This window comes from Staurois parvus, unplaced genomic scaffold (genome assembly GCF_062004578.1).
Source record: "Staurois parvus isolate SC_StPar_1 unplaced genomic scaffold, SC_StPar_1.0 ptg000019l, whole genome shotgun sequence".
In the NCBI taxonomy this organism is placed as follows: domain Eukaryota; kingdom Metazoa; phylum Chordata; class Amphibia; order Anura; family Ranidae; genus Staurois; species Staurois parvus.
The window spans coordinates 26,132,263-26,159,328 of record NW_028317815.1 but is presented as its reverse complement, the minus strand read 5'-3'; the positions used below and the strand labels follow the sequence as shown (position 1 = coordinate 26,159,328).

Sequence of the window (27,066 nt, the reverse complement as noted above, 5' to 3'; positions counted from 1 at the left end):
CTTGTTGGACCCTCGCTACCGTTCAAAAATGGTGGCCTTTTTCACACCTGCTGAGAGGGAGGCCAAAATAACGTACTATAAAAAACACCTATGTAGTCAGCTGGTCTCTGCCTGTCTGCGCCAACGTCCATCCTCAGACACTGTGGGCCCTGTGCGCTCGTGTTCCGCTGCCATGGCAGCAGGGGAGGGGTGGGGTGGTAGGAGCAGTGGCAGCTCCACCAGCAGCGGCTGCCTCAGTCTGCAGTCGATGATGAGTAGCTTTCTTCACCAGCGCAGTGAGGAAACTACTAACCAGCCGCAGCAGCAGCAGCAGCATCAGGTGGACCTGGAGCAGGACCTCAAACAACAGGCTTAGGCCTACTTGGACAGCACCCTGCCAACCGAGGTAGACAATCCCCTTGACTACTGGGCAACGAAACTTGACCTTTGGCCCCAACTAGCTGAATTTGCCCTTGAAAGGCTGTCATGCCCGGCCAGTAGCGTGGCATCGGAGCGCGTGTTTAGTGCGGCAGGAGGTATTGCAACTCCGCGGAGGACACGACTGTCCACCCAAAGTGTGGAGAGACTCACGTTTGTGAAAATGAATCAGGCGTGGATTAGTCTGGATTTCAAACCACCAGTTCCTGACACAACTGACTAAATCCGCCATGAATCATGCCCCAAACATGTGCCACTTTCAGGTCTCCTCACACTGCTGGTGTGTTCCATTTTTTGTCATAGGGTGCTGGCAGATTACGGGCCTCCCATAGCTGCTGCCAGGCCCCTAATCTGCCATGGGCCCCTATACCGCCTCCTCATGCTGCTGCCAAGTCCAGAGTCTCTCATGGGTCCCTGTACGGCCTCCCATTGCTGCTGCCTCCATCGCCACACTCTGCCATGTGCCACTTTCAGGTCTCCTCACACTGCTGGTGTGTTCCATTTTTTGTCATAGGGTGCTGGCAGATTACGGGCCTCCCATAGCTGCTGCCAGGCCCCTAATCTGCCATGGGCCCCTATACCGCCTCCTCATGCTGCTGCCAGGTCCAGAGTCTCTCATGGGTCCCTGTACGGCCTCCCATTGCTGCTGTCTCCATCGCCACACTCTGCCATGTGCCACTTTCAGGTCTCCTCACACTGCTGGTGGGTTCCATTTTTTGTCATAGGGTGCTGGCAGATTACGGGCCTCCCATAGCTGCTGCCAGGCCCGTAATCTGCCATGGGCCCCCGTACCGACTCCTCATGCTGCTGCCAGGCCCGTAATCTGTCATGGGCCCCTGTTGTCGCTTGTTGGCATATTCCGCTCGTTCAGATGCTCCTTCTCCTGCTACTCCTCTTCACGGATTCCGTCAGCAGTCTTTCTTGGAATCCGTTTCCAAGAGACAACAGTTTGCGAGCACGCACCCGACGGTGCAGAAGCTGAACGTCCTCCTGTCCAAGTTGCTGCTGCCAGGCTCGTAATCTGTCATGCGCCCCTGTACCGCCTCCTCATGCTGCTGCCAGGTCCAGAGTGTGTCATGGGCCCCCGTACCGACTCCTCATGCTGCTGCCAGGCCCGTAATCTGTCATGGGCCCCTGTACCGCCTCCCCATGCTGCTGCCAGGTCCAGAGTGTGTCATGGGTCCCTGTACGGCCTCCCATTGCTGCTGCCAGGCCCGTAATCTGCCATGGGCCCCTGTACCGACTCCTCATGCTGCTGCCAGGCCCGTAATCTGTCATGGGCCCCTGTACCGCCTCCTCATGCTGCTGCCAGGTCCAGAGTGTGTCATGGGTCCCTGTACGGCCTCCCATTGCTGCTGTCTCTATCGCCACACTCTGCCATGTGCCACTTTCAGGTCTCCTCACACTGCTGGTGGTTTCCATTTTTGTCATAGGGTGCTGTATGGCCTCCCATTGCTGCTGCCTCCACCGCCACACTGTGGCTCCACACTCTGGTTTTGGCCCCGTGACTGCCCAAATGAGTGAAGTGTGCGGTGATTCTAAGATCGACGGCACTCATCTGCATGTCATACTGACTGACAGTATTATTTCTCTTCCCCAGCAGACTCCAAGGGCATTTAAATTAAAGGTACAGTGTTCTGCACTAATATTAAGTCTCTCTGAAGCCTAGAAACACCCTTTTTTAAGTTAAATTCACAGCGAATTTATTCGACTCGAATCGAATATTGTCCACGAATTCGCCGAATCAGTCGAATCGAATTTTTCATTTCTTCGCTCATCTCTAATCACCACCATTGGGATGTACCACTCATGGTTATTCTATCGGTTTAATTTCATGTGATGCCTTTTAGCTTTGACTTGTTGATGTCCATGTTTTTTCTTCAATGAACTTATATGTGTACAAATATGCTTGATTTATTAATGCATTTGTTTTTTTTTTTCAGCAATATTTTTAAAGGCTATGCAGTTTGTGTTTACCATATGGCTAGCATTCGTGAAGCATTTCATGGCCCATATGCCCACAAGGAAGGACCAGAGTATCATTGGTCAATGTATGAAGGCAGAGTACCTTATCCAAGGCCTGGCTCGGTGAGTTTTCGCTTTTCAGCAATTTTTTTAAAGGCTATGCAGTTTGAGTTTACCATATGACTAGCCTACATGAAGCATTTCATGGCCCGTATGCTCACAAGGAAGGACCAGGGCATAACTGGTCAATGTATGAAGGCACAGTACCTTATTCAAGGCTTGGCTCAGTTTTTTGCCATTAAAGCGAAACTAAAAGCACTTAACTGACAGCAACAGGCACCACCTACATGAGAGTGACAACTGTCTTGAATTCAAAGGCAGTGCAGACAGTTGCCACCTCATCAGAGGAAGTGGCCCTAGGTGAACTTGACTGGCAGGCTCAATAGGTATTTGCAGATGAATTGATAAATAAGTGCTGCATCATATATTTTAAATGGAAGGCCATAACTCTACTTTAAGTGTTTCAAGCTTACTCTAGATAATGTATTTTGAACTAAATTCACAAAAGACATGTTACCTGCCAAAAATAACTACCAGCTTTCTGCAATCATTTTATGCTATTTCTTTGTGCCTCCAGCTGAGCTAAATTATTCAGTGTGGAACGGCGTGACACATCGAACTAATGCAATGCCAAACAGCAATCAAATTGCATGTGACTGCTAATTAAGCCATGAAATCTCACTATGGAACAGTTTCTGTGTTTGTTGCATGGAGTTCTAAACTTGGAATTATTAATGTGATTGTTGAAGGGAATGAATATGTAATTACCCAAGTATTGACAGAACGCATTGCACTAATCCTTGTTGGGGGTTCAACTTGTGGCTCCTATGATTTACAGACATATAGTCTATACGTTTTAAATGCTTTCTATGAGTCAGCTGTCAGGTGTGTGGTGTGGATGTCTGATGGTACATTGGAGAAAAGCTAATTTAATAGTTGTATTGCAACTCTATATTTGATTGATAACTTCAGTTTTTTTGCAGAACTAATCTGGATTTCTGCCTACTAGTTCGTTTTTAGACTTTTAACAAACACTGTTACACAAAATAGAATTTTCAACCTGAAAACAATGCACAGAATATATGTATTGTTAGAACTAGCATCAAGGGTACAGCTTTAAAGTACACAGTCACTCACTTTCTTCTTTTTTAACAGCCGTTTTTTGCCCAATTTTATTTAAAAGAAAGTTCCATAAGTCCAAAACCATAGATTTCCCTTACAGGGGTTTTCAGTATTTTACTCTTCCAAACACAGATATTTAACCTCCTGGCTTGTACATACAATTCTGCCGCTCTGGCCTTCCACTTCAGGCTCACAGTTGTCTCCCGCAGACTCTTTTATAAACGGCTCTTTGTACACAGCTAGCAGCCCCTTGCTGCTCTGGCTCCCACCTCTCCTCGGTGGAACTCTCTTGACTCCTGGGCAACGACCTCCTGTCTGCCAGGGTGGAGCCGAGAACCCTAGTCAGGTTATTACTTAAAGCCCTGCACACACCTGGACAATTAGTGTGCTGTGGTTCAGAAAACATGGACCCAGGATTGAAGATTTTATCCCTCTCAAATCACTTTGAAATCTCCAGGCCCAAGGTCCTGAAACGGACTTTACGAACAAACAAGTAAACTGGAAAGCCAGTTTCCTCTGCATTTAGCAAACCACCTGGAGCCCCTCAACCTGTTTAGCTGAGAATCCTGGTTGTAACCTTGATTCACACTGTGGGAGTGCCTTGAACTGCCACAGTATATAGAGTCAAGTGTGCTACTGCAAGCATTTTGTACATAGTACAACACTCCTATTGTACTTGCTTTAAACTTCTTTTCTGTATTTTTATTTTAGGAATGAAAAGAAAGCTAAAGAGATGCCCATATGCCTAACTCCTCATAGTTGTGACAGCACCATTTTTAAATGCATGTGGAGCTAAAAGTTCAATGCAAAATCAGTTTGCACGACCATAACTTTTATTTTTAACCCTGCACAGATTTAATATTTTATCAAAATTCAGATATTTACCATCTTAACGTAGGAGTTAATGCAGAAGAAATGAATGTCCTTCTGAGTCCAGACCTCTCAATGAGTTTACAGTGAATTCCTCTGTATCTATAACAAACAAAAAGATGCTAATACAATTTGTTGTTGTTTGTATTTGTTTATTGGAGTTCCATTATATCTGAACACTATAGAAAAATTGAAGACTTTTTCTGTAGGTGAATATTGATAATTAGAACCATGGTCTCTTCTACTTTTTTTATTCAGGGAAAATGAGAATGAGAAGCAAGGTGCACATGTCCTTTTTACTGGAAAACAACTTTATTTTAATATAATAATTAAAATACATTATTAAGAAATGTATAAAGAATATGTGCATGTGAATAAGTGTGTTTTTACAAATATAAAATGTTTGGCTCACAGTTGTGTTTCACATATTTGTCATATGGTTTATATTTTAAAAAAAACCTAGCATTTTATTTTCCTTGTCTGATTTCCAGTGTGCAAGCAAGGTAAATGGAGGTCATTACGGTACTACCAAGGATTATCCAGATGAGGCTTTACGATTTGCTAGGAGTCACCCTCTGATGTATGAGACCATTAAACCTGTCCATAAAAGGCCTATACTTGTGAAGGCTGATGGAAAATACAACTTAAAACAGATTGCTGTAGACAGAGTGGAGGCAGAGGATGGTCAATATCATGTTATGTTTCTAGGAACAGGTAAAATCCTTATTATATATGATATTAATTGGATATATTACTTTATATTATATTTTTAAAAGGTCTGCACAATTTTCTTATTTGTAGATAAGAAGTACATTTACTATTGAGGTTTACATTAAATAAACCAAAACCATTATGTTTAAAAAAAAAAAAACCTTGTAGTCTTTGAACTGAAATTATATATATTAAGTAATTTATGTTTTTTTTTTACACTAGACATTTATAACAGGGAAAACATAGTTTACAGAGAATACCATGACTTTATAATAAGACGCTTATGGCAGTCTGCTTGGTTTTTTGGTGTCTGGTTTAATTACCAAGTTAGGACATTGAGGATTATTTATTAAAGGTGCAGAGGCTTTTGATTGTTAGTAAACAATGCAATACTGTTTTGGTTTGAATACCTAATCATGTGCTAGCAAAATCCTAATTTATTTTTTATTGCACATGATTGGACATTCAAAGTGAACACAGGTTCTTTTATTACTAACATTCATTTTATAATGTGAACATACACTTTGCAAGATGAACAGCCTCTACCCCGTTAATAAATCAGTCCCACGCTTCCTTTTCTAGGAGAAGAGATGTGTCCCTCTTCTGGGTCTTTCAGAGAAGGGGTACACCTTCTGCTTTCAAAGGTATAGTCACCACACAGACTATACCTAGCACAGTAGTAAACCAATGTTTAGAAAAGTCAGAGAGTGGCCAAACAACAAATCAATGCCTCTGCATCATACATGGGCAAGGTGCTCACATTTAAAATTAACATTAGGTCTGCATCATGTAGTACATCTACGCAATGTTACTTATCACATGTAATAATATGAGCCACACACAAGTTTGCCTGGTCCAAGAACATTTACAATATTTTATTTAAAGTGGTTGTAAACCTTTACACATACCCACTGAAGTGACTAGCCCCAAGTGATACACAGAAGTAAAACAAATCCTACAACATAAGTTGTACCTCTTTATCTGTAGCCTTCTCTAGATCCTTCAAGAACATACAGAACAAAGGCTATTTCATGGCAGTAGAAGGCAGGGGGCAGGGATCTGTCATCACACACTGCACAACTAGAGTACAGAGCTCAGGGAAACCTGAAACCTAGGTGGAGGGAATAATCACATCCCCCTCTACACAGAATTATAGGGAAATATAATCTAAACAGCTGTGGCTGTCGTTCAGCTATTGTGTGCTGGAGATGTGCAGGCCTTCGGGATGCTGTGATGTTTGCTTAGACTATTATCAGTGACTTGTGAGATAGCAACGGGAAGAGACAAATAGCACTGGGTGATTTGTATTGAAGCTAATACACATTAAAGGAGGATAGGCTTTGTTCATTTTTCATTAAAGGTTTATAACCAATTTAAAGGTAATAAGGTTAAATTTAACAGTTTACAGCTGGTTATCAGCTTCAAAACTGTCACTCAGGGATGTCAAATTAAATCATATAGATGCTCCTTGATTTTAAAGTTACAGCAATTAATCACTTAGGACTATTTATAATATCTATTAAACAGGGGCGTACTGACCATTTGGAAATTCGGGCACTGCCTGAGGGCCCAGGGTCAGGAGGGGGCCCCATAAGATGCCCCTGGTACCTTTTTCATAGGCTTTTTTGAGTTTGGGCAAGGACACAGGGGCCCCATGATCCCCTATTGCCTGGGGCCCCGTGAGTTGTCAGTCCGCCCCTGCTATTAAAATGCAGTGCTTTTATTTTTTAAACAAAAATATAATTGTATTACAAACTAAATATTTACAGTATTTAAAGTTTCTTTATTCAAACATTTTTTTTAATCAAAAGCCTTATATACCTGGGAATGATTAATGATCACAATAGATTTTAGTTGTGCAGTAGAGCAATGTGCCATAATCATGTTAAACACATTGAACATTACTTTAATCACAACACCTTTCCTCTTTCCTCATTTTCATATGCATTAGATAATGGAATTGTGTTAAAAGTTATTACCATCTACAATCAGGAAAAAGAAACTTTGGAAGAAGTAATTCTTGAAGAACTTCGGATATTTAAGGTATGTTTATATTAATGAGTATCAATTGATTTCCTGCTAAGGTTTTCCATCCAGTACATGCATATCAATTACTGTTTTATGATTTCCTATTGCAATTTTTTTTTTAAAAACATTGATATTACTTTGCTTGTGAAAGTCACTGTTTTGTGCAAAAATCTTATGTAAACCAAATACCTGCATGCAGCTTGATGTGCAAAACAGTACACATAAAGTGAAAACATATAAGTCAAGTGCTAACAGTGTACTTCAGTTACAACCATTTTTTGAGTGTCCACTTACGGGAATATATATATATATATATATATATATATATCATATTTATTTTTTTCCCTAAAGGGCAGTCTGACCATTCCCTGACATACCATTTTACAGAAGAAAGTGCCTGCTTCTTCACTACAATCAGGTGGCAATCAAAGCAGATTCACCAGATGATCATGTCCATGATATGTTAACAGTGATATCCTTCCTCTACAAGTTTTATAAACACACTCTATGAGTGGATATATGAAGCAAAGAAAGAAGATTCAGAGTACAGCATGTTACATTAAAACAATATTAAAACTGTAATATAAAAAAAAAAATACTAGAACACTACTATTGCCCAGGATCTTTGATTGTCATTTGAGCTCCTTTGGGGAGATTTGACACTTGTCACTGGAACAAGAATCCCTATTGGAAGATTTCCCCTTCATTTATTCTGGTAACAGCTTAAAATTTTGTATTTTCCCTTACTTTCTTTTCCAGTGACAATTGCCACCAGAACAAATACAGAGAGACAGTTTTCCTAAGGGGGAAACAGACAACAATAACATGCTGACAGAGATTCCAAATTCCCTCCAAAAAAGAAGTTTTGGCCTTACATACACTAACTTTCTTCACAGTTTTGAAACATACAGTCTCAAAATGTTTATAAAAAATTTGTTTTTACTATCCTATGGATATTACTAATTACATACTTTCTAAAAACTGACATGATTATAAAGTACAGTGGGGATCGAAAGTTTGGGCACCCCAGCTAAAAATTTGTATTAATGTGCATAAAGAAGCCAAGGAAAGATGGAAAAATCTCCAAAATGCATCAAATTACAGATTAGACATTCTTATAATATGTCAACAAAAGTTAGATTTTATTTCCATCATTGTTCTCAATCATCGTCTGGGAAGACCAGGTGATGTCAATCTCAAAGGTTTTAAATGCCCAGACTCATCTGAACTTGCCCCAACAATCAGCATCATGGGTTCTTCTAAGCAGTTGTCTAGAAAACTGAAACTGAAAATAGTTGACGCTCACAAAGAGAAGGCTATAAGAAGATAGCAAAGCGTTTTCAGATGTCAATATCCTCTGTTCGGAATGTAATTAAGAAATGGCAGTCAGCAGGAACAGTGGAAGTTAAAGCAAGATCTGGAAGACTAAGAAAAATATCAGACAGAACAGCTCGCAGGATTGTGAGAAAAACAATTCAAAACCCACGTTTGACTGCACGATCCCTCCAGAAAGATCTGGCACACACTGGAGTTGTGGTACACTATTCCACTATAAAGAGATACTTGTACAAATATGGTCTTCATGGAAGAGTCATCAGAAGAAAACCTCTTCTACGTCCTCACCACAAAAATCATTGTTTGAACTTTGCAAATGAACATATAGACAAGCCTGATGCATTTTGGAAACAAGTTCTGTGGACCGATGAGGTTAAAATTGAACTTTTTGGCCGGAATGAGCAAAGGTACGTTTGGAGAAGAAGGGGCACAGAATTTAATGAAAAGAACCTCTGTCCAACTGTTAAGCATGGGGTTGGATCAATCATGCTTTGGGGTTGTGTTTCAGCCAGTGGCACAGGGAACATCTCACAAGTAGAAGGAAAAATGGATTCAATAAAATTTCAGCAAATTTTGGATGGTAACTTGATGCCATCTGTGAAAAAGCTGAAGTTAAAGAGAGGATGGCTTCTACAAATGGAAATTGATCCTAAATACACCTTGAAATCCATGGGGGATTACCTCAAGAGGCATAAACTGAAGGTTTTGCCATGGCCTTCACAATCTCCTGACCTCAACGTAATTGAAAATCTATGGATAGACCTTAAAAGAGCAGTGCGTGACAGACAGCCCAGAAATCTCAAAGAACTGGAAGACTTTTGTAAGGAAGAATGGGCAAAGATACCTCAAACAAGAATTGAAAGACTCTTGGCTGGCTACAAAAAGCGTTTACAAGCCGTGATACTTGCCAAAGGGGGCAGTACAACATATTAACTCTGCAGGGTGCCCAAACTTTTGCAGATGCCATTTTTTTTTGTTTTCTGTTATTTTGAAAGTGTAAATGATGGAAATAAAATCTAACTTTTGTTGACATATTATAAGAATGTCTAATCTGTAATTTGATGCCTTTTGGAGATTTTTCCATCTTTCCTTGGCTTCTTTATGCACATTAATACAAATTTTTAGCTGGGGTGCCCAAACTTTCGATCCCCACTGTATATGGCATACCTTCTAAAAACTGAGATAACCAAAAGTAAGGGAATTAAAAACATGTCAGAGGTGTGTCCACATTAGGGAATTTTCAATTTAATGCCCGAATGTTGATTTTAATGAGGTAAAAATCTCCATAAAAGATGCACAAACGTTTTTCAAATTTTTTTTTTTTAGGTCTCGTTCACACCATGGTGCAGAGACTAAAGCAACTGTTCTCTATCTGTCTTGTTCACCCTACAACACAAGTATCAAGTTGCAGATTTTTTTTTGCACAGGAATCTGCAATATGTATAAAACTCATTGAAACGTGCATGAAATCTGATGTAAACTGATGTCTCTGTAAGTGAAATCTGCACATCAGTTTCCATCAGTTTTCATGCACATATGGTGGGAATGAGCCCTAATGTAGAGGGCAGACAGGCAACTGCCTCAGACAGCTTTTTAAATATGTTTAGCTATGAAAGAAGTAATTAGATAAGTAACACATTTATGTATCTATCTATCTATCTATCTATCTGTCTGTCTGTCTGTCTGTTTATCTATCTATCTATCCAGTATAAACAGCATTTATGCAGAGTATTAAACCGCTCTGGTGCATTCACATGCAACAGATTTGCTTTATAAGGAGGATGCATTTAACACAATGCAATCTATTCTGTTCTGCCCATGCACCAGCCCGAGGCATTGTAAAAGTAGATCTTTACTTTACAATCGCTATATATTTGACTGACACCTGATAAAGCATCAGTCAAACTGCTATAATGAATCTCTATGTCATCTCATCCACTGTCACTCCTATTGATCTTGTTTGTTTTTGTTTTGTTTTTTTTAACCAGAATCATGAACCTATAACTGCAATGGAAATTTCAGCAAAAAGGGTATGTTTTCATAACATATTTATAACACACAAAATGTATGCGAAGTTAATTTAATTTTAAACAGACTGTAACTGGAAATATGTAATTTTTTAATGTAAGTAAATTTAAGATGAATGCAAATCTTGCACATTTGTAGAGCTGCAATTTACTTGATATTGATTGATATTAAACCTAATATTTGATATTTTTTTGAAGGATATAAAAGTATAACATCTGATTGTGTGTGCTGCTGTTTTTCTTCAAAATATATGCTGTGGTTGCTATTACCTGATGATCCTTCTAGTTCCCTATTCAGAGTGGCAATGCTATTGAAGGTGATCTACAATTTGCAGCATTGCCACTTGGTCTGTGCGTGCTCTGAATTCTTGGTGAAGAAGCTGTGAACTTCCTTTCTCCTCCATAGCCAGCCACCCCATGTGACACTCCTCCACGTCACGTGGGGTATCATGCAGGCATCATTCAGTGCAGCTCAAGCATTGTGACTGACAGTGGAGAATTTGTCTACCTGTGTTTCTATTTGCTGAGTTAGCATGCTAGAATGTACCATACAACTGTTTGGGTATAGTTTTTTTCTGCAATCAATCTGTTGAGCTTGAACATATTGGCTTGCGCGAGTTGTGATACAGTTGGTGACACATTCAATCCATGGGTGGTTAAGAATAACATATTGTCATGCAAAGGGTTGTTATATAGATAACCACTTTATAATCAGCCTATTGGGACTCATGTTACATATACATCTACCTGCACTGACGTTTATTGAATTAGCTGGCTGAAATGCATAATACAGCTGTTTGGCTATTTCTTTGCCCACTGTAATCAAGATGCTGTGACTAAGTATTATTATTATTATACAGTATTTATATAGCGCTAAAAGGTTTGCTCAGCGCTATACATTATAGTGGGGGACAGAACATGAGACAATACAGTAACAAAACAAAACACGAGGGGGTCAAGGGCCCTGCTCTTTTGAGTTTACAATCTAGGAGGGAGGGCATAGTGGTACAGGAGGAAGTGGCTGTGGGGGATGGAGTGGTAGGAGGAGTGGAGGAGAAGTATACAGTATCTATTGGATTCCTGAGACTTGTGATATATCTGCTGATTCATTCAGTTTATGAATGGTTAAGCTCACTGTATACTACTATGCATATGGATGATACAATTATATATTTTTTTCTTGCAATGTATTATTATATTGAATCAGCAGCTGGATCAATGCATTAAATTGTTAAGTAATTGACTTTACAAGTTATGGAATTACAATAAACAATTGCCAATATTGCAACTGCATTATGTGGAGTTATTTAGGCATCCTTAATGCCATTTAACAATACCTCTATATACAGACAAGATTTGCACATAATACATAATAATTTGATATGTCTTAATATATAGTGTTGCAACTTGATCACAACAAGTGGACCTGTGACTTTATTTTGTTAATTGGTATATACACTCACCGGCCACTTTATTAGGTGCACCTGTTCAATTGCTTGGTAACACACATGGCAGCAACTCAATGCATTTAGGCATGTAGACGTGGTAGAAGACGACTTGCTTAAGTTAACACTGAGCATCAGAATGCGGAAGAAAGGGGATTTAAGTGATTTTGAATGTGGCATGGTTGTTGGTGCCAGACAAGCTGGTCATGGGTATTTCAAAAACTGCTGATCTACTGGTATTTTCACGCACAACCATCTCTAAGATTTAGAGAGATTGGTCTGAAAAAAGAGAAAATATCCAGTGAGCGGCAGCTGTGTGGATGAAAATGCCTTGTTGATGTCAGAGGTCAGAGGAAAATGGGCGGAGTGGCACTAGATGATAGAAAAGCAACAGTAACTCATGTCGATATGGATCAACATTTCTGAGGAATGTTTAAAACACCTTGTTCTATGCCATGAAGAGGGCAGTTCTGAAGGTAAAAGGGGGTCCAACCCAGTACTAGCAAGGTCTAATAAAGTGGTCGGTGAGTGTATTTGCCATACTATTTTATATAATATTATATGTTTTGGAGGCTCTGGGGGTTTGGTGAGGGAAATACACAACTTTAACCTACCTGTTTTATCCTAAAGGCCCAATTTCAGATCTTGGTTAATTTATATGAATAATCTAGAAACCTGTGTAATATTTTAATACATTTAGGTGGATGATTATATTAGCTTTAGGATAGCTTTTGATCATTCCCTACAATCAGCAGTCAAGAAGGCATTAGTCTCCACCGTTGTTGAAATGATTACAGTCATAGAGTGATAATTAAAATATTTAATCTTTAATTTAAAAAAAATATTATTTTTAAAGGGACTGTTCTTTAATAGTCAGGTTTATGTATGAGGACTTCATTTTTTTTAATTGACCTTGATTTTGTAAATGAAATATTTATTAGTATCTTGATTTTAAATTTTCAGCAACAACTGTATGTTGGATCTAAATTTAATGTAGCTCAAATAAAGCTCCACCATTGTGAGATGTATGGCACAGCATGTGCGGACTGCTGTCTGGCTCGTGACCCATATTGTGCATGGGATGGAATGTCCTGCTCCAGGTATTATCCCCTAGGTACACATTCCAAAAGGTGAGTACAACTACCAAGTAGAACTTTTACCCTAAAAAATGGTATAGAAATAAAAAAATGTTACATGTACAATTAAATCAATAAATTGTAATTATTTTGCTGCAGCACAGTTCAGCAACTGACTGATGGGCAGACAGTTTTTAATGTGTATGTAAATCCTAACAATGAAATTATCTAATCTGATACCTTTTGATCTGTTGAATACACAATAAAGGATCTTCACTTCCGGTTCCGCCTCTCTGTTTACCTGGGGGACAGGTAAGCAGCTGATCAGACCGATCTGTGTCTGATCGGCTGCATTGGAGGCAAGAGGAGAGATCTGGGGTCTAATAGACCCCAAATCTTTTCATAAAAAGGACCTGTCATGGCCCGTGCTGTCAAAAGGGATGTTGTTCATCCCTTGTGATAGCAATAAAGCCAATACAAAAAAAATTAACATAGTGTAAGAAAAAAGTTTAAGATAAAATAAATAATTAAAATGTATAAAAAAATGTAAAGCACAACCAACCCCCCCCCGTAAGCAAATGCGAATTGCAACCATATGTAAACAGTGATCAGACCACACATGTGAGGTATCGTCATCAACATCAGAGTGGGAGCAATCATTCTAGCACCAGACCTCCTCTGTAACTCTAAACAGGTAACCTGCAAACAATTTAGAAGCGTTGCCTATGGAGATTTTTAAGTATCGTAGTTTGGCGCCATTCCACGGGTATACACAATTTTAAAGTGTAACATGCTTGGTATCTATTTACTCAGCGTAACATCATCTTTTACATTTTACAAAAAAAAAAAATAGGTATTATGTTGTGTTTCTGTGCAATAAAATGAATGAAAGTGTATTTTCCCCAAAACATTGCATTTAAAAAAACCACTGCGGAAATACAGTGTGAGATAAAAAAAATTGGAAAACCCACTATTTTATTCTATAGGGCCTCTGACTGGGGGTGCTAAGTAATTTTGTAGCAAAGAAATGTAGATTTTTATATATCTTATGTAGAACAGAAGTGTCCGAATTGGCTTGGGTAACAATATAGGGCTTGAATTTCAGCTGATTCCTTCTAACTCAGATGCAGTGACTGTTCGGGTATTCAGGCAGCCGTGGGTCTCAAGACTGCTTGTATATACAGTAATAGCCAGCAGAGTAGATTGCTCCATCCATGCTGTTCAGCATGGATGGGGGGGAATCTACTGATTTCTCTTGTTTAGCCAGTGGAGCTACCCTGGCATTTACTTATTAATAAAGATTCCAATTTAAAGCATTTGATCTAGGGGAGTTGATTTAAAAAAGAAAAACAGGCTGTTCACTGTGCGAGTGAAGTTGCACTTTGCATGGGATTTTGTGCCAGAGCTTAGTGAATGAGGTGAAGCTCTGATGACTTTCATCATTTAATAGTGTGTAAATTGCAAAAGTTAAATTTTTTAATTTTCCTTGCACATAATTTTTTTTTTCCAAAACATCACCACTTCCACTAAGCTCTGAGCAAATTTCTCTGCAATGTGTAATTTCTCTTGCAAAGTGATCAGCCTATTTGTCTTTGGTTGATCAATGCCAGTATGTGAATTAGTTATAATCATGCCAATTCCAGCTGGACTAAGGGTGCACTTAGGCTAATACGCCTATATGAAGTATTTACATACAGCTTACACTCTAATGATGTGCTGATAAATAGTTTATACTTTTCCCAGACGTTTCAGAAGACAGGATGTTCGACATGGCAATGCAGCTCAGCAATGTTCAGGGCAACAATTTATTGGTAAGTGAATATGCATACAGTATAAATATTCTTACATTTGTAGGTCACATCATATTGGGTCTTTTTGTGAAACTCCACACTAAGAAAGTGTTTTCATTGACAGTATATTCTGCTTTTAAAAACCATAAATGATTAAGACTAGCCCTGATACCTTGGCATTGTTATTTGCACACATGGAAGTAAAATAATCTTTTTTTCCCACACAATTACACTGGCTCTCCTTGTCCTCTTAAAAAAAGACCTCATACCAGCAATGTATAGATATATGAAGTTGTCAGCTCAGAGTTTATCAGTTACCACTGCATGTGTACATGCTAGAACGGAAGACCAGTGGGGAAAATACATGTTTTATTGCATTTCCATTTAAAGGATAATTAGATAGCAGAAGGTCTTTTTTTGGATACAGAGGGGAAGTATTTATATATTACAAGAAACAAATCTACCCTAAGAAACACAAAATAGGAAAATGGAAAATATTTTCTCTTCTACCCATATTTGTAAGCGGTATGCAATCTCTGTCAATGGTTAACTTTGGACAGCTGCTATCACTATGCTTTTGTTACCTGATATCCTGGGGATGTCCTATGACTAGGGTGCCCAGCAGTTGAGCCTATTCTCTGTTTTGGACAATGTGCATATGTATTGTTCTGTTGCATACTGATTTCACATCCATGCCCATGGAAAAATGTAAAGAAATAATTAGGGGAAATTTATTTGGATTGCATTATAAATATCAAGCTATAACTTTAAATATGTATAAATATTCTAAAATGTATGATTGATGAAAACAGCAGTTTAGCTGTTAATGTTTATAAGCAGATTCAAAACTTAGGTGACAAAAATCATTCACACAGACTTACAGTTCCTTCTTTACCATATATTCAGATCCATTGATATAAAACAGGCAACAGGTACAATATATACATGTGTTAAACAATTGCCAATTAATATAATTCATTTTTTTACTGTGCATGATACTCAACAAAGTTCAGGATTTACATGCAGGACCTTTTTGTGAGAATATACCAATAGGGCTGGTTTTCAGTGGTAGACAAATAAAGGATGCATGTTAATTTAAAAGAACCAGCCAGTATAGAAATATGGCTGTCAATGCTAACTTGATTTTGAATGCAGCATTTCTTTAATTTCCTTATCCTTCCTTTACTACTTGCACATATTCTATTGTCCCTTTAACATGCAAAGCAAGGGTCTCATCCATAGGCTCCAAATCCTCTAGTGACAATTTTGGAGAGGGCAGAATTCTAGACTTTAAAGTACATGGCCCCACCAGGACCTCACTCATTGGCATATTTCACCTAAGGGCTTAACCATAGGGACCCCTATGATTAAGCTCTTTGGATTCAAGACACATCAAGAAGTAAGCTTCTGGTGGGCCTGTGTGCTTTCAAGTACAAAGAATTGGCAATACGTTTACAGGAAGAAAGTGTGCACAGAAAATGTTGTGATGATTGCACATTATTGTTTGGAAAACATCACTTAGAATATAAAAACTCATATTGCTTGATGTGGTATTAAACCCAAAAGGAAGCATTTATTATACTGTAGATTACCATTTCTTAGACACATAGTTAGTCTGGCTGATAAAAGACAAAAGTCCATCCAGTTCAACCATTAAAAAAAAAAAAAAGTTATAATCCTATACCCACAGTTAAACCATAGGAAGGCAAAAAAAACCAGCAAAGCATGATCCAATTTGCTTCTGCAGGGAAAAAAAATTCCTTCCTGATCCCCCGAGAGGCAATCGGATATTCCCTGGATCAACTTTACATATAAATGTTATTATCCAGTTATATTCTGTGTATCTAAGAAAGAATCCAGGCCTTTTTTGAAGCAATCCACTGAGCTGGCCAGAACCAGCTCTTGAGGGAGTCCATTTCACATTTTCACAGCTCTCACTGTGAAGAAACCTTTCCGTGTTTGGGGATTAAATCTCTTTTCTTCCAGATGTAAAGAGTGCCCCCTTGTCCTCTTTGATGACCTCAGGGTGAATAGCTCTACACCGAGTTCACTATATCAACCACTGATGTTATTTGGAGTCTGCTTGCGCTCCTATGTAAAATACAATTGATATACGTGTAAAGCTGCTGACATCTGATCCAATACCCCAAGATCAAAACAGTACAAAAAATAAAAAATGATGTAGCGCTAAAACACCCAGTTATAGCGTCAGTACCTTAGGACATGCAAAATAATGTTGGAATCCTATATAAACATAATACATGTATGTGCGTGATGATACTAAAAAAAATAAAAAATGGAAAACAGATGTGCAACCCCTACACACAGTGCACATATATAAATATAAAGTCCAGTGATCCTGTATCAATATTTTCACTCAGACAGAGTCCTTGGACTGTATGTGGGCCCGCACACCACCACGTGCAATCCGAAAACAGCTGAAGTGGCCTCTCACCTCCTCCCTGCGACCCCGCAGGGCCACAGAGCTTTATCAGATCCCCACTGAATCAAGGTATGCTTCCTCTTGAATGGATGGTTAGTATATCCCCAGTATACAGCTTCCACCTCTCCTGTAGTATCCTCCAAGGTAAGTCTGGTCTTCTGGGGAATTGAGAAGCATCACAGGCACCGTGTGCTCTGACATGGAGAAGATCCCATGCTGGCCCTATGGTGGCCGTGTGTTCAGGATGGAGACCGACAATCACAGGACCGTCTGGAAGCCGATCTAAAATGGCTGAGAGGAGGAAAGTGTTCCCGGTCTCCATCCTGAACACACGGCCACCATAGGGCCAGCATGGGATCTTCTCCATGTCAGAGCACACGGTGCCTGTGATGCTTCTCAATTCCCCAGAAGACCAGACTTACCTTGGAGGATACTACAGGAGAGGTGGAAGCTGTATACTGGGGATATACTAACCATCCATTCAAGAGGAAGCATACCTTGATTCAGTGGGGATCTGATAAAGCTCTGTGGCCCTGCGGGGTCGCAGGGAGGAGGTGAGAGGCCACTTCAGCTGTTTTCGGATTGCACGTGGTGGTGTGCGGGCCCACATACAGTCCAAGGACTCTGTCTGAGTGAAAATATTGATACAGGATCACTGGACTTTATATTTATATATGTGCACTGTGTGTAGGGGTTGCACATCTGTTTTCCATTTTTTATTTTTTTTAGTATCATCACGCACATACATGTATTATGTTTATATAGGATTCCAACATTATTTTGCATGTCCTAAGGTACTGACGCTATAACTGGGTGTTTTAGCGCTACATCATTTTTTATTTTTTTTAACCACTGATGTATTTATACATTTTGATCATATCCCCCTTAATCTCCTCTTCTCAAGAGAGAATACATTCAGTTTCTCTAATCTTTCCTCATAGCTGAGCTCCTCCCTGCCTCTTATAAGTTTGTTTGCCCTTCTCTGTACTTTCTCCAGTTCCCCAATGTTTTTGTTGTGAATTGGTGTCCAAAACTGAACTGCATATTCCAGATGAGCTCTTACTAATGATTTGTACAGGGGTAATATGATATCTCTCTCTCTGAAGTCTATACCTCTTTTAATACAAGAGAGGATTTTGCTTGCTTTAGAAACTGCAGCTTGGCATTGCATGCCATTATTAAGCTTGTGATCTACCAGAACTCCCAGATCCTTCTCCACCATTGATTCCCCCAGTTGTACCCCTCCTAGTATGTATGATGCATGCATATTCTTAGCCCAAAAGTGCATAACCTTACATTTAGGTGTAATGGCTGCATTTTTTAGGCTTTTTTTTATTTTATTTTCACCTGATCCAGCCAGAAAGACTGTTGTTTTTCAAAAGATGAAGCTCTCCTGCAGATATAGCAGTTACAGGAATGAGAGAAACTATTTACTGCTGTCAAGGATGCATACAATAATCAGATTTTATTAATTAATGTAAAACCTTTACCCCTAAAGGAAAATAAAAACTGTTTGCTATAACTGTTTTTAAAGTATTATCTGGAGTTTGGCTTCAATTTATTAGTGTATTTAAATGTGCTAGTACAATAGTCCCTTCCTCCCAAACTGACAATGCTGTAATGCTGCTGTCCAAAAGTGCCCCCTGTGCTCCTTCATCCAGAGTGGGGGCACTCTAATACAGGAGGTACGTTACTGGCCAGATCACAAGGTGAAAACAGAAGGGAGAAATAAAAAAAATAATAAAATTAATGTAGCTACCATAGTGAATGATTGGTAAGCAGCAACATATAACATTTTTGGTTTTGGATTTAATACCACTTTAAGTAACTACATACATACACAGTGTTTTTAACTTTGGTACCTGGATAACCATTGTTTCCCATTATTCTTGTAGGAGAATCCTTAGGAAAGACTGAAGAGTATACAGTATACGGTGTTGAGCACAACACCAGCTTATTGGAATGCATGCCACGTTCATTGCAATCTAAGGTCATCTGGTTTGTACAGAAAGCACACGAAACAAAGAAGGAGGAGGTAATATATGTTTTATGTATTTAAAGTGCATCTCAAACAAAAGTTTTATTTTATTACCTGACCTAATATTAAGGGAAATGCAATCTGTCAGTTCACCTACAAAGATTTAATAAACCAATGTTTTTCTCACTTCGGTTCTGCTTTCTTGAAAGAAGAGCTTCTCGCACACAAATAGAACAATGACAACAAGTTTAATGTATAAATTACACTTACCTCTATACTCCCTGCTACCCAGTCTACTGGATGCAAGTTTCATTTCTGGGAACTGTAAGCAGTTACTGCATCATTTATGTGCTATATATGGTCCTATGTAGAAATCTTGGCAGCAATAACTCTTAGAAAATGAGGTTGTTCTGTATACACTGCCTACACTTCCAAAAAGTGAAAATGTACTTGGACTTGCAAGAGGCAGATCAGGACTTTGAAAATGCAAATACTTAAAGGTAAAATAGTGTATTATACAGTAAGAAAGGACATATTTTGGAACATAAAAAAGTATTCTAACAGGTCTAAAAAATCTTATAAAGGTAGTTTATAAATTAATATGGAGTGGGATTCATCCACAAAATGTCTAAAACCAAAATACTGGGGTTTTTCAGAAAGTTTCTGCACTTTTTTTTAACTCTATTACATATATTTAAAAGTGCAGAAATGTTTTGAAGAGCCGTCCTACAATAAAATTGGACTTTAGCTAGGGGAGGAGGTTTAGTTAATGTCCACTTTTATTGTATTTTGGTTCTAGTTTAAGTAAAACCAAACTTTGTATTTATTAATTTTGGATATAAGCTAAAGAGTTTAAGACCCTTCTCAGTCCTTTTTTTTTGTCTGTGTCTCTTGGGGAAGATCTACTTTCACTTCTGTCCTACAGACAGAAATGAAAGGAGGTGGAAATCTTTCCAAAGCTAGGGGAAATCCCCTCCTAGTTAGTTGTTGGAACAGGTGTCTCCATTGGAAGATTTTTTCCCCACCCCTTGTTCCTATAAAAAAAAATGGGATTTCCAGTCTCTTTCTTGCTGAACATAAGGTTAATAAGACATGTAGAAAGTGTAAATCTTTCCAGTGGTGACATATACAACAATAAAACCTTTACACTTTCTCAGTCTAGCCAGAACTGTAAAAAAAAGACTTTTATGCAGTGAAACATTTTGAAGTATAGTATGTGCCTGAACAAAAGGAAAAACAACAGTAAAAATGCCATATTACCATTTTAGGTACAAAAAAATTAGCTTTCAACAAGAATACTAATAATGCTTTTCCTTTCATAGGTGAAAACAGGTGAACGGGTAATATTGACAGATTACGGGCTTCTGTTTCTAAAGCTCCATAGAACCGATGCTGGAGTGTATTTTTGCCAAACTGTTGAGCATAGTTTTGTTCATGTAATCAGAAAAATGAGTCTGGAGGTTGTGGAGGAAGAACGTGTGGATGAAATGTTTAACAAAGACGAAGATGAAGAGCCAGTAATCCAAAAAATGCCTTGTCCTGTGCAGTCCAGTATTCCTCAAACCTCTAAGCCATGGTACAAAGAATTTTTGCAGCTCATTGGATACAGCAATTTTCAAAAAGTTGAGGAATATTGTGAAAAAGTATGGTGTACTGATAAAAGAAGAAAAAAGCTAAAAACTTCTCCAAGCAAATGGAAATATGTACAGCAACAGGAACGGCGATCACGTGGAAAATCAGATAATCACCGCATGCCACGGAGCATACTAGGACCATAAGCCTTCTGTTAATTTTATATTTATGACTGTGGATGCAATACTTTTCACCATTATTGAACATTTCCAAACACAAATTCTTAAACTGAACTTTGTTGTAAACTATCAACAAAACATTGACTGTGTTGGCATTATGTAAATATTTGTTATGGTATTATGCCATATTTTTTATATATTTTATTTTTAAAGGTGTTTTAAGTATGTCAGCAAATATTGTTTTATTTTACAATGACTGGGCCTGTTAGTTAGGGATGTGGTATACTTACAAATATACATATGTATTACACACACACACATTTTCAGCTAACATCGTTGTTGTTATTTAGTCATTAAATAACATAAAAACTATATTAAAGCAGACTTTAGATTGCAATTTAAGGTCGCTATATCTTGCAGTCCCAAACATAAAAGAGTGAAAGCAATACAAATGTAAAATGTAATAGATACTGATCTTAAACCACAGCTTCTGGCATATTCAGGTAGCCATTTGACCTTCTAAGCATCCCAAATCTCACAGCAAAGTGATCTTGCACAGTGATAGAGCATTTTTACAGGAGACTTGGTATTCCTAATTTTCCCAGGATTCACTAAAAAAACCCAGTGACTTCACTGTTGCCAGCAAGAACCTACTGAAAGCCAAGGTAAAAAAGGACTATGTATACATTTTTCTTCCAGCGTTCTGCATGCTTAGCCATGATCTTTAAATTCTCCTTCAAGACTCCCTAAGAAATATTAAAAGCCCAAAAATCCCACATGCCCTACCTATACCTATAACAATATACTTTGAGAGGACTGATTTTTAACACGGCATGGTATAACTTTTTCCTTTGTTATTTATATAAATGTGAGATGCAATATTTTTAAAAACAAACATACTGGAGTTAATTTACTAAAGGAAAATAGGCTGTTAATTTGCAAAGGAATTTTCACTTTGCAAGGAAATCTTCCCTGAGCTTAGTGAATGAGATGAAACTCTGCTGATTTCTACCATTCAATTATGTACAAAATACTAGATTTTTCTTTGGAAAGTGAATTTTCAGACATTCACAAAAGTAAGAGAAAATTCCCTTTTGCAAGTGAAAATTTCCTCACAAAGTGAACAGCCTATTTCCCTTTAGTAAATCAACTCCATTACATCCCTCTTCCTAAAAGCAAATGTGATGCAATGTTGCTTATAAGTTATTGGCAGCATATTTTCAGAGAAGTGTGCCATATGTTGAATATTTCAGAATGCTACAAGAGGAAATCATAAGCGCATGAAAATTAAATAAGTAAATAAAATGTCAATGTAACCAAAGTGACATTTCAGCTTTTAGTAGCTGCAGATGGAGTTTTTTTTTTCTTTTGTTCCCAAGTTCACCATTTGTCATGGCCATTGTAAGAGATTCTAGTTTTGCTTAGGACATCCTATGTACTATGTCTTATAATAGATAATTGGGTAGGAGAAAACATTTGGTCAAGTGATCTCCAGCTACAGGTGAAGTCCAGGAATATGCGCTCTAACCCTATCTTTTAACAGAGGTCATGTGAACAAATGCCTAGGTACCTAGTAACATGACCAGCTACCATCACATTCCAAAGCAATAGTTTCTGCAGTTACTGAAGTTCATGGATTATATTAAAAATATTTTATCTTTCCATTAATACTGTTTCAGGACTGTGTGCAAATTTTTTTGTAAATTCCTGTAGTGCAATATCTATATGTAAGCAAATGGGTGAGTTTTTGTAAAATAAGTGTGTGAAACATGTCTTTTTTTGTACTTAACATTTTTTAAGCTATACGCACAGAATTTGTTTTTATAACTGCAGATTTCTACCTGTAAAATCTTTCAACAAGCGCAGAGCAAGGTGATATTACATATATGTGTATTTCATGCTTGAGATAGTGTAAAGTGTTTTTTTTAAATGCAGTGTTTAATTAGATCGTATTTACTAGTAACATCAATTCAATATTAATTAACATTTTGCTACAAACTAAGTTTACATGCCAATAAACATTTATAATCAAATAAAATTGTTTATCAATTTATACAGATAATGTTTAAAGCTGAAGTCCAGGATTAAAAAAAAAAACAAACCCTTGTGGTGGGGCACTCCACACTGCAGTGATTATATGCTTGTTAAGTCTAGGGGTAGAGGAATAAGTTTCAGGTTTCAAGATCTCTCCTAATTTTTCTCATGCTCTCGGTTGTATATGGGCTCTTGCAGGGGCGCACTGACAACTCATGGGGCCCCCGGGCAATAGGGGATCATGGGGCCCTTGTGTCCTTGGCCAAACTAAAAAAAGCCCATGAAAAAGGTACCAGGGGCATCTCATGGGGCCCCCTACTGACCCCGGGGCCCTCGGGCAGTGCCGAGTTTCCAAATGGTCAGTCCGCCCCTGGGCTCTTGCCATCCTCATTTACAATGCAGGACTGCTGGCTGAGAGAGACTTGGCTGGAGAAAAGAGGCTTCAGGGGATTGGCCACACAGTATGGAAGCTTGCTGTAGCAGGGAATAAGGTAAGTGCAGGGAGGCGCCACTGAAAGTGTAATTTCTGCTTCCCAAAGTGGAGCTTTAAACAATATTGAAAGACTTTCAAGAATGTTGAATGGTTTATTTTAATAGATTCAATTAATAGCTTTCCACAAAGTGGTAGTCTTAGAGTACCTGTAGTACATGTAGGAAGATATCATGCTGGGAAAGAAATGCGGCATTTGCCCATCCTCTGCCAGGTTTGGGCAGATTAGTACACTTTAAGGATCTGTCACAACCTTTCCTTCATTCAATAGAGGAGGTGTATGATAAACAAGTAGTAAAAGTTTAGATTTTTTTTCCCCATTTGGCTTGGCTAACAGTCACAAAAATAATTTTTAATGCATTTAAAAAATCACTAATGATCATAGGAAATGCTGCACGTCTACACAGCTAAACTACACTTTAATGCTAAAGTCCAGGCAGACAGCTATTTAAACAGTTACATACAGCATATGTGAATTGTTCATTGTGTCAACTGATTTGCAATTCTCTCCTGACATTTTTGTGAGTTAAACACATGTGCCAGACAGTGCAACAAGGAAAGCAACACCAGCAAAACTCTTATTTTTTCATTAGGGGCTTTTCTTAAAGTAAAACAAAAAGACAAAAAACAACATTTTATTATTTACAGGGTATGGTTTTTTGGTATATTGTATTTGGGATAGTTTTATTTCATTAACTTTCTTTGTATTTTTCTTTGTAAGGATGGGTTCAGAACAGATGAAAGGACATAGAAGCCATTTAAAGCCATTTTCACTCTAAAAACCAATGCATTTCACTAAAATGGCAACATTTGGCCAAAAGCTCTCAGTTTTCCCCCAGAATTTCAGGTAAATTAATTTACTTGTTAGAGTAAGGAATATTGTAGGTGTCAACTACCTACCTTTAGCCTGCTGATTCCTAAATACTAGCAGTAATAATCATATCTACTCACTCTGCTCTCCTTCTGTCAGCATATGTGTGCAGTATCAGAGCCTGATTAACTTCTAGTGTTGCCTCTGCTCTGACAGTCTGTGTGCTGCTATGCAAGAAATGACAGAGCCTGATCTCAAAATCTATTATATACTGTATATTGTATATACGGTACCTGGATTGTAGCTTTAAATACTGGATAGCAAACCTTTGTTGCCATTTCCAGACTTTTGAATATTCAAAAGGTAGATATATTTATCAGCATGTGCTTCTTCAGTTTTCTGATGAAGCTGCATGTCAGCATGACTGACAGATGTCTTGTAGAATTATAATATTCATATAAGCCTGCTATCTGGTAGCAGTAAACTGGGCATACGGAAGTGGATGAACATGCATTGCTAAATTATGGTAAAGCAATTCAGTAGTTACAATGGTTAGTAATGCTATATATATATATATATAACAAACTCTGAAAAAGCAAATTTCACTGCAGTGTATTAGATTATGCAAACATTTATCAAAGTATTAGCTGTGAAGAAATGAATGATTTAATAATATGTACTATTTTTTATTAACACAAACTAAGGCTATGAGCAAATGTAAGGAAACTATTACCAGGCTTTAGCTCACAATGGGCTGACTGGACGATATTTTCTGACCTGGCAAGCCAGGACAACAGGTATATAGACTGGCATATCCATGGTTAAAGACCATGGACTTAGAAATTATGACTATTCTTTAACTAAGATAGTACAACATGTTGTTGCAAAAGAAAAAAAATATGGATGCTAACAATCACTGGACTTCTGTGCCCAGAAGTAACTGCTCATAATTTTGGAACTTATATGCAACTCATATATCCCCTTCAGAAGCTTACTGAGCCATACAAGAGGCAAGATAAGTTGCAATCCCTCTTCTGTGAACTGGGGATACTGGAGTGGAGGAGGCCAGTTCCTTTGGAAAATCAGTGTCTTCAAAAATGTGTGGGAGTGCACCTTCCTATGCTGAAGTGCAAACATTCAATAGACAAAACCTTCAAGCAAATCTTTTTGGAAAGTAGCTTGTTGACACTGCCTATGTCAACATGTTTCGCCCACGTGACCATGAGCTTCATCAGGACATACACACCACTGTTCTCTTAAAGGGACTGATGGCCCTTTCAACCAATTATAGTGGCTGGAGGCGGTCCCATATTTAAAATAACAGCAGTCATAAAATATACAGATTGATATTAAAAAAAGGAAAGGCAGACTGAGTGACAATATGGATTCTTGCCTAACTTGCAAAAATGTCTACATTCATAGACTAAGTACAAAGCCTAAGTGCACCATCCATTCTATGTCACAATGGTTTAAAAACTGGACATAAAAATTAATGGCATTAGTGAAGGCGATAATCAAGTGGGTGACGGTCCTAAAAATAAAGACACTGAAAAATCTGCCTTAATTGTGGGAGGGGGGGGGGGGCATAGAAAAAGGCAGTATAACTTTTGATAATAAACTCCTAGTGGGATAGAAAAAAAAGACCACAGGAGTTTTTGGTTCAAGAAAGACTTTTAAGCCCACCCCAACTACACCTTGTTTCTAGATCTCTTACAGTATATCTAAAACCAATTTATTTAAATAATTTGTTTTTACTTTTGTGTGGAGTGTAGATGGACTGAAACCTCTGTCATCTTTTTATTTTGTATTTTATTTATTTTTTTATTGTTAAATGCTTAATATTGCAAAGTTTTCCATTCACTTTTTTCTCAACAGGAAATGGGGTTCAGTCCCCTCCTAAACCGTTCCACCAAGGCAGCTGCCACTAGCAAGGCCACTGTTAGGAATCATGGGGCCCCATACAGCCTACCTAATGGAGCCCCCTTGACAACCCCCCTGGTCCCTCCCCTGTCTAAAAACAAAATGCATCTTTGTTTTCAAGTGCATCCAGTAGAAGGGGGAGCAGTAACAAATACAAGCGTAAATGAGGCTACAGGCCATAAACATCATTGTCACACCCCCAGTGTGCTACATACAGAATGCAGAGTTTAGGAGTGCGTGACATACAGAGTGCAGGATTTAGCAGTGCATTACCCAAAAAAGTGCAGAATTCAGCAGTGCCCTATGTACAGAGTGTAAAGTTGAGAAGTGTGTTACAGTTGGAGTGTATGGTTTTAGCAGTGCGCTGATAACAGAGTGTAGAATTGAGGAGTGTGCTACAAACAAAGTGCAGAATTCAGTAGTATGTTATGAACAGATTGCAGGATTGAGGAGTGCGCAGTATATAGAGTGTGTAGTGTACAGAGGGAAGGGTTTGGGAGTGCGCTGTGTACAGAGTGTGCAGTATACAGGGCTCAAGGTCCAGGAGTGCGCTACATACAGAGTGGGCAGTGTATAGAGTGCAGGGCCCAGAAGTGTGCTGCATACACAGTTCAGGGATCAGGAGTTTACTACATTCAGAGTGCAGGGATCAGGAGTGCGCTACATACAGCATTCAGGAATGTACCACATGCAGCATTCAGGAGTGCACCATGTGCAGCATTCAGGAGTGCACTATGTGCAGCATTCAGGAGTGCACTATGTGCAGCATTCAGGAGTGCACTATGTGCAGCAT

The 27,066-nt window shown here is 38.5% G+C and overlaps 1 protein-coding gene across 1 annotated transcript in view; it reads left to right on the top strand.

Moving 5' to 3' along the window:
- The window catches only part of SEMA3E (semaphorin 3E), a 188,605-nt gene extending 165,549 nt beyond the window's left edge, over positions 1–23,056 (top strand). Inside the window, exons 10-17 of the mRNA XM_089685944.1 lie at positions 2,361–2,505; positions 4,926–5,148; positions 7,097–7,188; positions 10,497–10,538; positions 12,944–13,110; positions 14,800–14,867; positions 19,185–19,324; positions 20,590–23,056. Coding sequence (XP_089542070.1) covers positions 2,361–2,505; positions 4,926–5,148; positions 7,097–7,188; positions 10,497–10,538; positions 12,944–13,110; positions 14,800–14,867; positions 19,185–19,324; positions 20,590–21,045 — 1,333 coding nt within the window. The 3' untranslated portion in view covers positions 21,046–23,056. The remainder of the gene's footprint in view (positions 1–2,360; positions 2,506–4,925; positions 5,149–7,096; positions 7,189–10,496; positions 10,539–12,943; positions 13,111–14,799; positions 14,868–19,184; positions 19,325–20,589) is intronic.
- The last annotated feature ends 4,010 nt before the right edge of the window (positions 23,057–27,066 follow it).